General features: G+C 33.5%; 1 protein-coding gene across 1 annotated transcript; it reads left to right on the forward strand.

The window, feature by feature from the left end:
- Positions 1-7,250: 7,250 nt before the first annotated feature.
- Positions 7,251-9,200, forward strand: LOC130969820 (60S ribosomal protein L7-4-like). The gene is made up of 6 exons (XM_057895716.1): positions 7,251-7,478; positions 7,561-7,658; positions 7,758-7,815; positions 8,366-8,472; positions 8,564-8,666; positions 8,867-9,200. The coding sequence occupies exons 1-6, from the start codon at positions 7,299-7,301 to the stop codon at positions 9,080-9,082; spliced, it is 762 nt and encodes a 253-aa protein (XP_057751699.1). The 5' UTR covers positions 7,251-7,298; the 3' UTR covers positions 9,083-9,200.
- Positions 9,201-16,262: the final 7,062 nt, after the last annotated feature.

Here is a 16,262-nt window from a genome sequence, read left to right on the forward strand (position 1 = left end):
AAACCCTCAACTCCCCGCCTTTCTCCAATCCTCCAAACTCCGGTGGAACCACAAACACAAACAAAACAGACAGACAAATACAAATAGAGAACAGTTATTGCAAGTAACAAGTATAACAAATAGCATATTGATTCACAAAGGCAAACCCAATTAAATGCACAAACAAACAAAACAAATATATGCATGTGATGTATGCCTATCCTATGACTGATGAGTCTCATCTGTCGGCTATAAAGCCAAACTTGACATGTCCGGTAGCTAACTCTAGACAGAACACCAAACATTGAGCAAGTGGGACAACGCTGCGACCCTTACATCTTACCCGCGTACCCAAAGCAGGAGACAACTTCACTCTGCCTCTTACCCAGGTAGTGTTACATTTCTCAACCCAGAGCAAACGGTGTTAGAACTCAACCCTTGCATCTTACCCGGAGTCTCAAAATCTTTTCTGGAGCAAGTGGATAACACCACTGCATCTTAACCAGCTTTCTCGTCTCTTACCCGAAGCAAGTGGATGACACCATTGCATCTTACTCGGAGGCATGCCACAATCAATTTCAATCTTATTATCGTTATAATTCATTCATAATCATTCAATTTCACAATCAAATTCAATCTTCATCATTCTTCTCCCTCATCTCTTTCCCGGAGCAAGTGGACAACGCTTAAAAGGAGAAGTTCATCATTTACAAACCATCATTTCCGCACTTCCTGAATCATAATTCATTACTTCAAACCTTTCTTCTCTGCTAAGTTAACTTCTTCTCACCCCAATAATCCACATTCAACACAACTTCATACTCAATCAACAAAGTACATCATTATTCATTAAAAATCATCATTCCGTCAACTATCCACCACATTCATATCATTAACCAACACACAATTTTCCACATCCAAATCAACATATATTGCATTAGCTAAAGCCACTAAACATGCATCAAACATACGATTCAACTTATCTTAAGTCATTTAGCCTAAGTTTTCATGATATATTATATATTACATACGAGAAACTAAAACATACCTTGGCCGATTTCTCGTAAAATCTAAAAACACCCCAAGGTCACTGTTTCTCAATAGTTCACAGCCCCAAAGCCTCTCCAAACCGAATTTTAGCCACCAAAGTCCAACAATCAAGCTCCCAACATCATCAATGTACTCCAAATCAACAATATTCAATCTAATCCCACAATATATCACTATAATCAACCTTCAAGCTTACAAATTCACAAATCAACAAGAGGTTTAAGGTTATTAGCTTACTCATGCATCAATGGGACAAGACTCACTAATTTTTTTCAAGTTAATTTGATCCTAAAGCACTAAGACAAATCACAAATCTCAATACCCATTCTTAATTTTCAAAAATTTGGGAGAAGAGAGGCTGAGATGAAACAAGATTTTCTTGCCAAATTGGCTACTAAACTTTGTAGAGCTCGACGCGGTAGACGTGTGGCCGCAAATGATGCGGTGATCGGAGCTCCGAATTGAAAGTTACAAAGATTTAAAATCAAAGCAAGGGTTTATGTTTTCTCCCTTATGTTCTTCCCTCATTCAGCATGTTCCTCTTTGATTTGGGGAGGAAGAAGAGTTGTGCTCTTCATTTCATTTTTGTTGGATTGGGCCTTGGGTCTAGTTTAGACTCGGTTTGACCGGTTTGGCCCGTTCAACTCAATTTTGGATCAAAATCTTTAAAATTAGTGTCAAAATTCATGATTTAATTAAGTCTATTTTATTAAACTATAAAATTTTATTTTTTAATTTATTTGATTAATAATTAATTTATTGGCTAATTATTCGTTAATTTCGCGAGTTTTACATATATCACATTATTTAGTTAGAAATTTTGGTATTAGAGTGAAGACATTTTGGTGTTGTTCTTTAGAAATTTATGTCTTGTTATGTATATCAGATACATCATCTTCTTCTTATACGTAAATGCCGCTGTTCATTCTCTTTTGAATTTTTGAACTTGTTTTGCTAAATTTTGTTGTGTTATGTACATATTCTTTCACTTATTCTCTTTTCTATTAAAATTTGTTAATCTACAACTCAAGTATTCATGAAATAAGTTCTTAGTTCTATTACATTGTTTAGTTGAAAATTTTGGTGTTAGAGTGAAGACACTTCGGTGTTATTTTAGATTTTTATGTATTTTTTCTATATATGAGATAAGCATTTAATTCATTGAATGTGTAATATTTTTTTAGAAAGATTCAATATTTTTTATGTCGTGTTATTGAATTTCTGGTGTCAATTTGGTGCTATCTTATTTCATTTTATAGAATAAATGTAATATTTTAGTATGCAATTTACTTTTTACATTCTATATTATATATCATTATATTTAAATTAAATTTTGATGTCATTTTAAATAAATTTTGGTGCTATTTTTATTTTTGGCAAGAATTCAATCCAATAAGTATGAACCTACATTTCTTCAACTGAATAAGATTGCAATACAGTGCAAACATGTTCATTCAAGTCTAATATAAAAAGTAATGCTCCTCAAAGAAGTAAGAGCAACAGAAAATAAAGAAAAAAAAGAAAAAAATAAGAAGAAAAAAATACAGCATTAAAAAAAGATGTTTCTATTTTTTTGTAGCAAAATTTCAGTGTCAAAATTAAGAATTTTTTGTGTTATTGTTATTCACAATTCAAAACTCTTTTTCTTTCACATTGTCATAATTCTTGTTTCACCCTCTTAACAAGATCTTGTGTCACAGTTAAAAAATTTCGGTATTAAAATTGAGAAACTTTTGTATCACGTTTAAATAATTTTGGTTCTATTTTCTTATATATTTTGCATAAATCAAAACTCTTCAACTCCTCTTCTTCTTCTTTTCATGTTCATTTTGTCTTTCTTGTTTTATCTTCTTATAATTCTTCTTATTTTACCCTCTTAACAAGGAAAAAAAAAAAGAAAAAATCAAACAAAAAAGAAGAAAAGCACATAATGCTGCAAAATCACTAGAAAGAGAAGAAGAAAAAGAAAAAAACGAAACAGTAACAGCAGCAATCAAAGAACGACGATGGGGATGAAACTCGTAAGAAGAAGGAGGATGAGGATGACGAAGAAGGAAGAGGAGGACGAATGTGGTATACAAATGATTATGTTAGTGGAGATATATAGTTGGAGCCCGTATATACACGCTCTCACTAATAAAACTGATTTTTGTTGGATTTTGATCAACTTTGTTAAACTTATTTGTCAAAAAGGCTTGGTTTAGATGTGTAATAAGACTATTATCCAAATTGCACCCATAAATTTTCTTATATTATTTTTATAAAAATATTATTTGTACACTAAAATTAACTATTATATATTTGTATATAAATATACACAAATATATATGTTATTTAACTCATTTTTAATGTATATTTTATATTTTAATATATATTTTATACTAATTACTAATTTTAATAACTAATTTTAACATACATCTAACATAATTATTATTTTTAATAATATTAACTGTATATTAAAATTAGTTATCAAATAATTATTTATATAAAATTTATATTAAAACATAAAATATATATTTAAAATGTATAAAAATATAATAGTTAATTTAATAATTGATATTTTTTAATATAAAATATTTTTATATTATTTTATTTTGGAAGTATATATATGATACAGATTGTCTAAGTATGACCCTCCTCACATGTGTTGTGTGCATTAAACAGTAGATAGATCTCACAGCTTTAGACAAGATGATCAATAAATGCATCATCATCACCTAAACCCAACAAAATACCTGTTCTTTATAATTTGGTTAAGTGTTTGAGGATCGAATTTTGTACGTGCAGTGATTTATTAGTTAATAACAAACTCTTTTAATAAAATTTTAATTTGCAACGAATTACTCTTTGATTTAGGGAGTGAAGAATATGGTGAGAAAAAAAACAATATGCAAACCACTAAATGGAGGGACAACAACAGTATCTTTGAAAAAATAAAAGGCCATACTCTTATGCACAATTATGTCCAATTATACACGTATATAAATTAGAATACACACAAGATAGGACTGTCTTTATCCAATATAGAAAGTGGCCGCTAGGGTGGGACATGGGGCCTTAACTTTAGGATGAAAATGGTATGAAACGGTGACTTTCAATTTGGTATATGTTTTTTAATTCAAAACACATTATTTAAAAAAGTAATTTTATTTTAATATTTAAAATTATAGGGTAATTATTTTTCTTTTATCATTATTGGAACGGATACATAGTTGCATAACCTGTACCTGTGAGTTGTTTGTGATGTCCAAAAAATCATTCGATATAAGTTACACATAATTTAGGAGATTTCAGATAATAAATAAAAAAATTATTATATTATTATATATAGCTCAACATATATATGTTGGACGTTATTAACAAATGTATCTAATTTGGTGTTATAAATATAGTTGTTAAAATCGAACTGGACCACTCGATTTAATTAGAAAATCGATAAACTGAATCAGTAAATTTAATCGAAAAACTGGTGAATTAGATTCTAGATTAATTTGGTTTGATAGTTAGATCGTATAAAAAGAGAATCGGTACGAATTCGAAATGAACCGTTAAAAATCGGTTAAATTTGGTAAAAACGGGTCCGACCAAACTGCTTAAAAATGCAAATTTGTTCAAAATGTTGGAAGGAGGGTTCAAACCTTTGTGTTTAGGGAACAAAAGTGCCTTCACAGCGGCTAGGCTGTTATGATCCTTATTTATTTATATGCAAATTATAATATATATAAATGTCTTTTATCAAATAATTTATTTTTATTTAATTTATTTTAATTTTAGTTATAAATTTGATCATTTTTAATTATATTTTTATTTAACCATAATTATAAATTCACTTTTTTTTTCATAATTATATAATATATATTAATATTATTTTTTAATAAATATTTGTAGTATATAATAGTATAATAGATATAAACTAATTAATAAATTATTAAAATTTAAAAATAATAGTTATTTTAATACAAAAACAAAATAAAAATATTTATGATAGAATAAAAATAACAAAATATTTATTGCTTATGATCCATATTATTTTAAAATAGTTTAATATTTTTAAAATGTTAGTGAAAACATGTATTTTAAATTTTTAGCTATTTTTTATTTTTTATTTATATAGGACCGGGTTAAACGGTTCAACCAGTAACTCACCGGTTGAACCAGTAACTTAATGACCCAATAATTTAATCGGTTCGATTACCGGTTCAATTCTGACAACTATGGTTATAAAAATCAAAATTCTATGATGTTACAAACTAGAGTAACAGCTCCTTAGTAAAGCCTCTTGTCTTTGTCATAAAAATTCTATGATATAAATCAGCCTTTAGAAATGCTTTGTTGAAATTAAACTATCTAATTATCCAGCCTTTGCTCAAAGCAATTATATCAAAATTAGTCTAATAATAACACGCGGAATGACTGGACAAAACAATTGTTCAAGACCAATTCCTTGAGCTTTTTGGAACCTGTTGGCTACAAGTCTGTCTTGTCCTTTTGGAGTTTGGACAGCTCCATCCGGCCCGATTTCTTTTTAATTGTAGATTGTAGAAACCTATCTACTGCCTATATTGCTAAGTATTACTACTGTATTAGTATTACAATGCTTTTTATACTCTTCTTTCATGGCTTGCAGCCACTTAGGAGATTGAAGAGCTATAGAAACTGCCTTTAAGTGGTGGTTCTTCAGGATTTTGAGTTGTTACAGTGTAGGCCAAATTTTGGTAACGGGCGGGAGGGTAAATCAGCAGTAGAAGAGGAATTAGTGTCAGGAAGTGAAACAGTAGGATTGCTGGGGTAGTGGTAACATTCGCGTGTTTTATCAATACAGGGGACAACTGAATTATCTATGGAATCATACTTAGAATGCTAGGGAGAGAATGGCCAGATACAAGAAAAATATTTTTCATCAAAGACTACATTCCTTGAAATGCAAATCTTACTAGAGAGAAACATTTACTTTCTCATCTGCATACACAAAACGACATTTAAAATCAACAATTCTTCACATGAATGAGTGAATTAATTACTTGACCAACCAAAATTAATGTAAGGCTCTAACCTGTGCAGCATATTCAAGGTTGCTTTGTAGCTTTAATTTGTTAATCTTGAGGGGAATATCCATTAAAGATCTGTCTATATCAAGTGTACACTAAAAATAAATTATCTGTATAAAATATATGTTTAAAATATAAAAATATACATTAAAAATGAATAAAATAGTACGTATTAGTTGATTTTTAGTGAGCATGTAGTATTTTTTAGTCTTTTAATTTGAAGATTGGCAAAACTTAAGATTCGATGTTATAACAAAACTTATGTGACTGAGATTATTCACTTCTCCCTGGAGACAAAAACGATGCAATGGAATCCTTCTCTTTAGAGATGTGCATAATCATTTTTAAGAGGCTTACTTTTTGGTTTTGCAGTTCTACGTGCTACTTCTTCTAGCGGCAACGCTATAAATTTCGGCACATTATAATTTCATTGAAACCATTTCTGTAAGTTAATTAGATAAGTTAACTCCAAACTTGAGGAATTGAAAAAATTAGTCCCTATCATTTTTATATTTTAGAAAAAAAATTAAATTATTTTCTCAATTTATATAATTTTATTAAATTTATAATTAAGTTCATACATTTTAAAAGTCTTTTTTAAACAAAAAGCTCAACACAACAAAGTGGAGCATCAACAAAAAATACTAAACAAATAAAATAAACTAATTTTTAATTATTTTCGACAAAAACCATCAACAACCCAAAAGATCAAATATCACTCCATTTTAAAAGTCTCTAATTATATTTTTATATGATTTTGAATTTTATTTAAGTCTTTACTCTAAAAAAGTATTAGAATTAAATGAATATTTCTCTTAAAATTAAAAATATCTTCATCTAAGTACTAAATTCCTAAACTTGAGCGTTTTTTATTTTCAAAATATTTTATTAATTTAAATATTTTTTGTTTAACAAGGACTTAATTAAAAATTTTAAAACAATGTATGGACATAATTGAAAAATTTTAAATTATAAGTTTAATAAAATTATAAAAATTGATAGAGTAATTTAATCTTTAGAAATATAATCCTTCAACTACATGATTTTAATGAGTAATATTCTAAAAGAAAATATTTACTTTTGGGCAAGGTAAGAGATAAAAGATTAATTTGCTTTTATTGTTTTTAGAAGTATTGGGCTTTGCTACTGAAATAAATAATGAAAAGAGGAAAAACTCAGTTTTCTCGTAACAAAAAAACTACTGTGAATGGTAGAAGGAAGATGTCGAAGGCGGAGGTGAAAGGCGTGGTTCCAGAATCTGTATTGAAGAAGCAGAAGAGGAGCGAGGAGTGGGCCCTTGCCAAAACCCAACAACTCCAAGCCGCTAAGAAAACCAGCTTCCAAACTCGCAAGTTGATTTTTAACAGAGCCAAACACTACTCTAAGGAATACGCTCAGCAGGTTCAACACAACCAATTGTATTTTCATTTTTTGCTTTCTCAATTCACTCTTTTCAATCCCTAATTACATTTTCTTCTTACAGGAAAAGGAGCTAATTAGGTTGAAGCGCGAGGCCAAGCTTAAAGGAGGCTTTTATGTCGATCCTGAAGCTAAACTCTTATTCATCATCAGGATCCGTGGGTAATTATCTTTCTTTTCATTTAGAATTATTAGTTATTTTAATACCAAATTATCTAAAGTATTTTACAAGCTTCATTGTTGTTCATTGTATGATGGCAGTATCAATGCTGTGCACCCTAAGACAAGGAAGATTTTGCAGCTCTTGTGGTTGAGGCAGGTAAATCTGTTGTTATGATTTGAACTACTATGTTTATGTGTGTGCTGCCATGCATGCAATGTGTTTCTCCACTACTATGCCATTGATATTGGCATATCAGCTTTGGCCACGAATGATTTTTGGACCCTTCGACTATGCTATAGTTATGAAGTCTGTTCTTAAGTGCTGTCTCGATCTGTTTTATTGGTTCATTTGCTGTTATAGAGAAGATATGTATTTAAATTGGAATAGGTTATATTTGTCTGGTCATTTTTGTCATTCTCGAGAAGCATTTGTTTTTGGCAAATTTCATGTATTCTGATCTACTTGGTAGAAAAACCTCACTTTGGAAGGTAATGATTAGAAAACATTATTCTTTTGATTGTGCACAAATTGTTTGTCTTGTGTATTCAGTAATATGCGCAATGTCTCAAGGCCACCAATATTAGTCACAACATAAAATTCAAAGTTATGTTAATTTTCTTTCACAACTTATTCTCCCCCAAATTATGCTCTTAATTGTGATGTATCTTATATTTATACACTATGTCCTTGTGGTAGTAGGGTATAGCCGTATTTCAAGTTCTTTTGGCTTCAGATCTTTAATGGTGTATTCCTCAAGGTTAACAAAGCAACCATGAATATGCTGCACAGGATAGAGTCGTATGTTACATACGGGTATGCGAATTTCACATATTCAGAGACCACATCATCTTGAGTCGCTTACCTGCATAATGCCTTCTTAAAGCATTCAAAATTGATATTTCAGGTATCCCAATCTGAAGAGTGTTAGAGAATTAATTTACAAGAGAGGCTATGAAAAATTTGATAGGCAGAGAATTGCTTTGACAGACAACTCCATCATTGAACAAGTGAGTTTGGTGTATGATTTATGTTCCCTTCAATCTCTTTTATATGTAATTGTTACTTTTCTTTCAATCGCTTCATATACTTGTACATTGATCCAATGGTGTTAAACCATGATGGTGACGGAAAAAGGAAACAAATTAAGTGATTGTTGTTGTAATGGTATGTTCAATTGCCCTTATGTGATTAAAATATTCAATGTTAGACATTGGGGAAGCACGGAATTATATGCGTTGAAGATCTGATCCACGAGATAATGACAGTTGGTCCTCACTTCAGAGAAGCAAACAACTTCCTATGGCCCTTCAAATTGAAGGCTCCATTGGGTGGTTTGAAGAAGAAAAGGAATCATTATGTCGAAGGAGGTGACGCAGGTAACAGGGAAGCTTACATAAATGAGCTTATTAGAAGGATGAATTAATTTACTTTTTTGTTATATGGTCATTAGTATTATAAAATCATTAAGGATAAGATGTTATTTTCATTCTTCAAGTTTTGGTTTGGAAAGAATCTTTGTTGTTTTGACTAATGCTTGAACCGATGAGGATGTTATGATTTTTACTTTATTGTTCAATTCTGATTTCTGATCATTCTTGCTTTCTATTTTGATTCCTTTTCTGAATTTTGTTGTGGTTAAGTACAATTTACTCCCTCTAAACTATACCTCAATTGCATTTCATTGTTTTGAAAAAGAAAGAAGTAAACTATATTATTCTGTTAATGCACCTTGTTTGGGATCATGAGGAAGCAAGGAAAATATTATTAAGTTTTGAAGCCCTTATTTAAGAATTGAGCTATATTAACACGGTGTAGAATGAAAAAATTTTCAACACGTACGATCCAGAAATATTATTATGGAGACTAATAATATATATAATATTAAAATAAGATTCATGCAAATAAATTATATAAGATGTATCATAGAAATATATTGATAGAGAATATATTTTGAAGGTGTATTTTTTAGGGTAATTCATATAAACAAATAGTATGAATTTTAATATTACACCAATGTCCTAAATCTAAACAGATTACATGAATGTCTCGTTTGTATATCAATGTAAATCGAATCAACTAGATTTTATTTACACTTTTTCAATGTAAATCGAATTAAATGAATTTGAATTAATATTAATAATGGTAAATCGAACTAACTAGCTTCAATTTAGTAGGAAAACGCTTTGATTTTGGCTTTTCCATAGTAAATCGAAGCAAAGATATTTGATTTAAGGCCCATAGTAAATGAAAATAATTGAATTCGATTTATAGGAAAAGGAGGCCAAAGTAAATCGAATTAGGTAGATTCGATTTACTATTAGTATATATATATAAAATTCGAATTCATTTATTTTGAATTACAAATCACAATCCCCCCGACCCGCGACCCACACGAGATAAAAGTGATGTCATAGCATGACAAGATTTAAGACTGCGGACATGAAAAACGACCCAGATCATATTTACTTGTTGGATGAAGTTGCCCATATTACTGGTAGTATTAATGAAGAGGTTAGTGAAAAAAAAGGTTTTGTTCAAGATAGTTTAGAAATGTTATCAATATTAAGTCGCTTAGAGTATTTGATTATAAACGTTAGTTAGGATTTTTAAATTACAAATGTTAGTTAGAGTAGTGATTTAGTAGTTTGTTAGAATTTTAAAACTACAAATGTTACTTAGAGTAATTATTATAAATGTTAGTTAGAGTAGTGATTAGAGATTTCATTAGGATTTGTATGTTATAAATGTTAGAATATTTAGTAACTAATAGTTTAATTAGGATTTATTTTAAGTTAAAAGTGTCAGTGATAATAGTGACTTAAGATTATAATATGTTTTACATTAAATTTTTTATTAGAATTCTTTAGGTGATTTTAAATTTAGTGTAAATTTGATTTTTTTTGAATTTGTTTAATATATGGGTACTGTAAGATTATAATTTGGGATGTTTATATTTATTTTCAAAAGGACATGCATAATTTAATATTTGTTCAATGTATTATTTTGTTAATTATAATGGCTTTTAAAAAAATTATCATTATGTATCCCAGCTAATATATTACCAGCATGAGGAGGCAACATGGTATGTTCTTGGGCGATAGGACTATATCGTACTTGCAGATGATCGGCTTATACTATCTTGCAAGGATGAACAAATACTAGTTTTCGTGGGATGAGCCACTTGTCAATGCATTTGTGGAGAGATGGCGTTCGCCATATGCCATTCGGGGAGTGTATGATTACACGTACCAGTTAGGCCTCCCGATTGACAGTGAGTATGTTAGTGGATGTCTGAGGAATTTTGAGAGGTACATTGAGGGTGGCCGACCTGCATGGACTTGGTTCGAGGACCTATTAGGTGTCTTACCTCTTGTGGGCTACATCAACAAGTTTATTATGAAGTGCACTTGGATGTAGGATACATTTAGTGAGTTTTCTCATGGCGGAGACGAGGACATAGTTAGGAGGTATACGAGAGCGTACATGATGATGCTGTTATCGACTTAGCTCTTTGGGGACAAGTTTAGTACACGTTGTCATATCCAGTGGTTACCGTACGTAGCTATGTTAGAGGATAAGGGCAGATACAGCTGGAGATCCGCTGCTCTTTTGGGGTTATATTGATGCAGGTGCTGTGTGGCCAACAAAAACATCGTTAAGTTGGCTGGTCCATTGCATCTCCTTCAGTCATGGATCTTTTGGCGTTTCTCGGATTTCAGGTCTGATGAGTTTGACACATTTCATTGGCTGTTTGCATCGAGGTATTTATGTTTAAATAAGTTATGTTGATTAATATGTTTTCCGTATATGGCTGTTGATGAGCTAATGTATCGGATGGCAGGTGGTCAGCATATCAGCCAACATTGAGCGAAAAATGGCCTAGAGTCGCACATTGGAGGCTCAAGATAGATTTACTTCAAGCCGGGGATGTGAGTATTTTAGCTTTCAGGTTATTATTGTTAAGTTATATAACTTTTTATTGTTTATGTACGACCTTCATCAATCATTTTTCTCTTCAACAGTTCACGTGGATGCTTTATAACTCATCAGAGCTTGTTCAAATAATGCATCCCGAGATACTAGAGTCTCAACATATAGCGTTATGGAGGGCTATTACGGCATTGATCTATTTTGCTGTGATAGTGACATCAGGTGGATAGGGTGTTACCACAGTTTGGTGGAGTATAGCATCGACCTCATGCCACACTCAACATTGATTTTTTGATGTTGAATGATGGCAAAGGCTGTGATCGGTGATTTTCGAGTACGTTACAAACTTGCCACCTCTATTGGACTCACAGGGCCCAACATGGTTACGATTTGATGTCATTCCAAACCCAAGAGCGTCACAGGCGTACTTGGAGTGCTAGCATGAGGATGGAAGGAGATTTTTGTCGCCTAAGCTCTTCCTCGGTGACCCTAGAGAAGTTGCAATCTTGACAGAGGCAACACAGAGGTCCAGGGTAGGTTTTTGATGTTCCAGACAGGTATCGTGTTGAGCAAAGATGTCGTGTTGGGACACGAGCGAGTGCACATGAGTGGAGGTGGCTCGAGGATGCGATTGATGCAATGGAGGGGAGGGGTCGAGACCGTAGACGAGCTAGGGGTCACAGTCAACAGGGAGGGAGGGGTGGTGGTCGAGGTAGAGGTCGATGCGGAGGGAGAGGCAGAGATGAAAGCATATATAACAGGATAATCAAGCATCCTGTGATCACTAGATTTCGACGTGGTCAAATATGTATGAGGTCTATTATACCTTCTTACCTCCCAGATCCCTTTCGCTGGCGAAGAGTGACCCGAATCAACCATGTGTATCCGTTTTCAAACTCCTTACACTTTCAATGGTACTTGATATGATCAGATTCTAGCACTCTGTACTCAATCTCACAGCGGATGCTATAAGTCTTTACGCTTAAGACCTGTTGTATCCTGTAACTCTGGCCTCAAATCCAGATGCTACATTCGATAACCCCCTGTTATGTCATGGCCTCCAAATCTAAAGTCAAAAAATGTGGGGGGTATTGTTGAGTTTCTGAACTAGATGCTCTACCACACCTAACTAGAATACTTCCCTCTAGATCATCATCGCTATCTTCATCAATTATGGCAGGTTACACATCATCATCATCATCTCGTAGTACATATTTGACAGCATCTGGTTCTCCACCAACAGGAGTACCGGCCATTGCAATAGCAAGTTGACCAAAAGGTCGATTATCACCTATTTGTCCATCAGCATCACGGTTAAGATCAGCTGCGAAGGACGTGATGCCACCAAAACTGCCTCAGGTGCAATGACAGGCACAGATGAAAAGGTACCAACACGCATTAAACTAGAGGCTCCTAGCATTACTAAAGATTGACGATTCGGATTCGATCCTTCTGAAGCACAGCTCCAAACTTAGACAATAGCTCATGGATTCTCATTTCAAGAAACTGACAACAATAGTGAAACAAAACTTGCAAATCTTCGTCACTGTCCATCACCTATAAAATAACTTCTCCACCTATTTCATCCCATGCAATCCTAGTTTTCGGAATAAAAACATTCAACTGATCCTTATCAGTAAATTTTATTCTCTTGCATTTTTTCTTAATCGTCCCTCTATAGTGAACAAAAACTAAAAAACTATCTTCATTAGCCATTGCGAGTCCTACAAATTTGTATACGTTAAGCTTTGATTTACCTACTGGTGTATCAAATGTAGTAAATCGAAACTAGCTACTTCAATTTACATCCTGAAAGTTCCTCTTTTAGTAAATTGAATCTATCTATTTTGATTTATCACTTCCCTAGCTAAATCGAATCCAATTGATTTGATTTATATAGAGAAAATGTAAATTGAATTGATTAGTTTAGATTTATATAGTTACATTTTCAAAATTAGACATGCATGTAACGTTTTTGTCTTTAGGACTATCATGTAATATTGAATGCCATTTGAATTGTTTATGTCATTTATGTAACACCCTAATATTCAAATCCTTATGCTCGAGTCATAAGTCAGTGATATTACGGTGGTACGACTCTCAGGTGGATTTTTAATATATAAATATAGGTAATTTTGAAAGGAGTATTAATCGAGAAGCCTGAAAAGAGTAGAAATAAAATCGCGAAGACGTATCACTCACGTTTCGACAACGAAAAGTTAAACCGCGGAGTCGAAAGCGATATACGGGCAAGGCATAAAAGAGATTAAGAGATAGATAACAGATAGATATATATATAACATAAGTAAATAGCCACTAGTCGCGACCCGCGAAGTTTAGGTCGGCTAGGGTACAGTATGAAAGTAGCTGACAACAATATATCCTAATCTCTCCCAAGGAAAACATAAAAGCCTCTATAGGCAAGTTCCAAAAGAGTTCAACACATAATATAATCTCTTCAAAACAAAGGTGGAGAGATTCTAAGCGAAACACAAAGTAGAGAAAATAAGGATCTTCGCCGGCTCTCAGACGAACCACAGCTCACTTCTGAGCACCTGAACCTGTATCTGAAAAACAAGAGATATATACGGAATGAGAACCCCGGGCCCATGGGTTCCCAGTACGGTAAAAGTGCCAAATAAATACAATGCACTGCAATAAAAACTCACTAAGCATCCTAAACTCCTTTTCTCCAAGTATCCAGCCTAGATTCTCACTAATCCATGAATAGGCATCTGTCGTAAGGGGATACTAAATCTAGTTCATATTACTCATGTTTTTCCCAATCCGCTGATTCTTTCACGAATCAGACTCAGAATCATAAGCAAAATCATTACCAGTTGCTCTGCCTCAGCAGTTCTATATCAATACCCCATACCCTCGCCTGGAGCTAGTGAAATCACATCACTGCGTCTACCCAGGGAGCCCAAATGGTCTCATTCAAAAATCATCATCATTATGCAATCGCATTATCAATTCGTCTCATCAAGAACAGCCCCAACATCCACCAACACCATCATGAGGGATCTCTCAATTGTACAAACACAAGCAATACAGTCAAGTAATACACAAATAAGGTACAAGTAGAACAAGTAGCATGTAATCAGGTAACATAGCATATATGATATAGAAATCCAAAACAAATAGGCAAACCCAAACAATTCAAACATATGCAAATGATGTATGCCTGCCCTATGGCTGATGATATCATCTGTCGGTTATATAGCCAACCCGACACGTCCTGGTAGCTAACCATGGACAGAAACACCCCTTGCGGAGCAAGTAGGTTTGAGCTACAACCCCCTTGCTACTACCCGCTCAGCCCAGAGCCAGTGGAACAACCACTACTGCGGCTACTACCCAGGCGGGTGTTTAACAGCTCAACCTGGAGCGAGTGGATTCACCACTACTACCGCTACTACCCAGGCGTCACAATCTCTGACCTGGAGCAAGTGGGACGAACCACAACCCTTGCTACTGCCCAGGTATCTTAAGCATTAACCCGGAGCAAGCGGGACGAACCACAACCCTTGCTACTACCCAGGTATCTCAAGCATTGACCCGGAGCAAGCGGGACGAACCACAACCCTTGCTACTACCCAGGTATCTCAGACATATATTCATTCAAATCTCAATTCATATTATCAATCCTCATTGTTATCAAATCTCGAACATTAACCTGGAGCAAGTGGGACGAACCCCAACCCTTACTACTACCCAGGTATCAGAGTTACATTCATTCAAAACTCCATAATTAACTCATTTATCATAAACATCATTTTTTTAATACACCAAGCATACAAGGCCACACACAATTCTCAACCCAATCATCAATACACATTACATACCAACTATGCATATTAGCATCAACCATTTACACAATCCAAACTTAATCCTAGGGGCATCTAGCCTAGGAATTCTCATCACACCACACGGTACTTAAATGAAACTTAAACCGTACCTCTTGTAGCCAAATCAATTGAGCCTCTTCTTTGGAAGTCTCCACCAACCTTAGCCCTAAGCCTCACCAAAGCTCCTCAAGCAACACCAATCTCCCAATTGTGCACCAAAACCATCATATGCACTAACATAACCAATATCACATACATACATCAACCTAGGGCTCATAAAAATGATAAATCACAAGGGTTTGAGCACTTCTTACCTCAGCCCATATGAAGTAGGGATAGAACCCACTTAGAATCCATGTTGGAGTATCCCTAAACACCCAAAATCACAAGATTTCAACACTAACTTCCCAAAAACGTGTAACAGTGGGGAATTTCGAAAACTGGGCAGAGATGAATGGAATACTCACCACAAAACTTAGATAGAAATGTAGAGAATGAGAAGAGCGACGCGTGGCCGCAACGGCTCGTCAATCGGAGCTCCGTAGCTCAAGTTATGGTGGTTTGAAGATCAAAGAGAGTTAGGTTTTCCCTCTTCTCTTCCCTCTTCTCAATTTCAGCGCCCCAACCCTCTTTTAGGGTAAAAATGAGCTGAAATGCTCATAACTAATATTTATATATGTTGGGTCTTGGGCCCACTTAGGCTCAGTTCACTTATTTTTGTCCGTTGGTCCAATTTTGGACCAAAACCTTTAAGATTAGCGCTCTAAATCGCACTTCAAATATTTCTACCTCCCCTAATCATAATTCCTCCTTTCTTAATTC

Source organism: Arachis stenosperma, chromosome 3, assembly GCF_014773155.1.
Source record: "Arachis stenosperma cultivar V10309 chromosome 3, arast.V10309.gnm1.PFL2, whole genome shotgun sequence".
Lineage (NCBI taxonomy): Eukaryota > Viridiplantae > Streptophyta > Magnoliopsida > Fabales > Fabaceae > Arachis > Arachis stenosperma.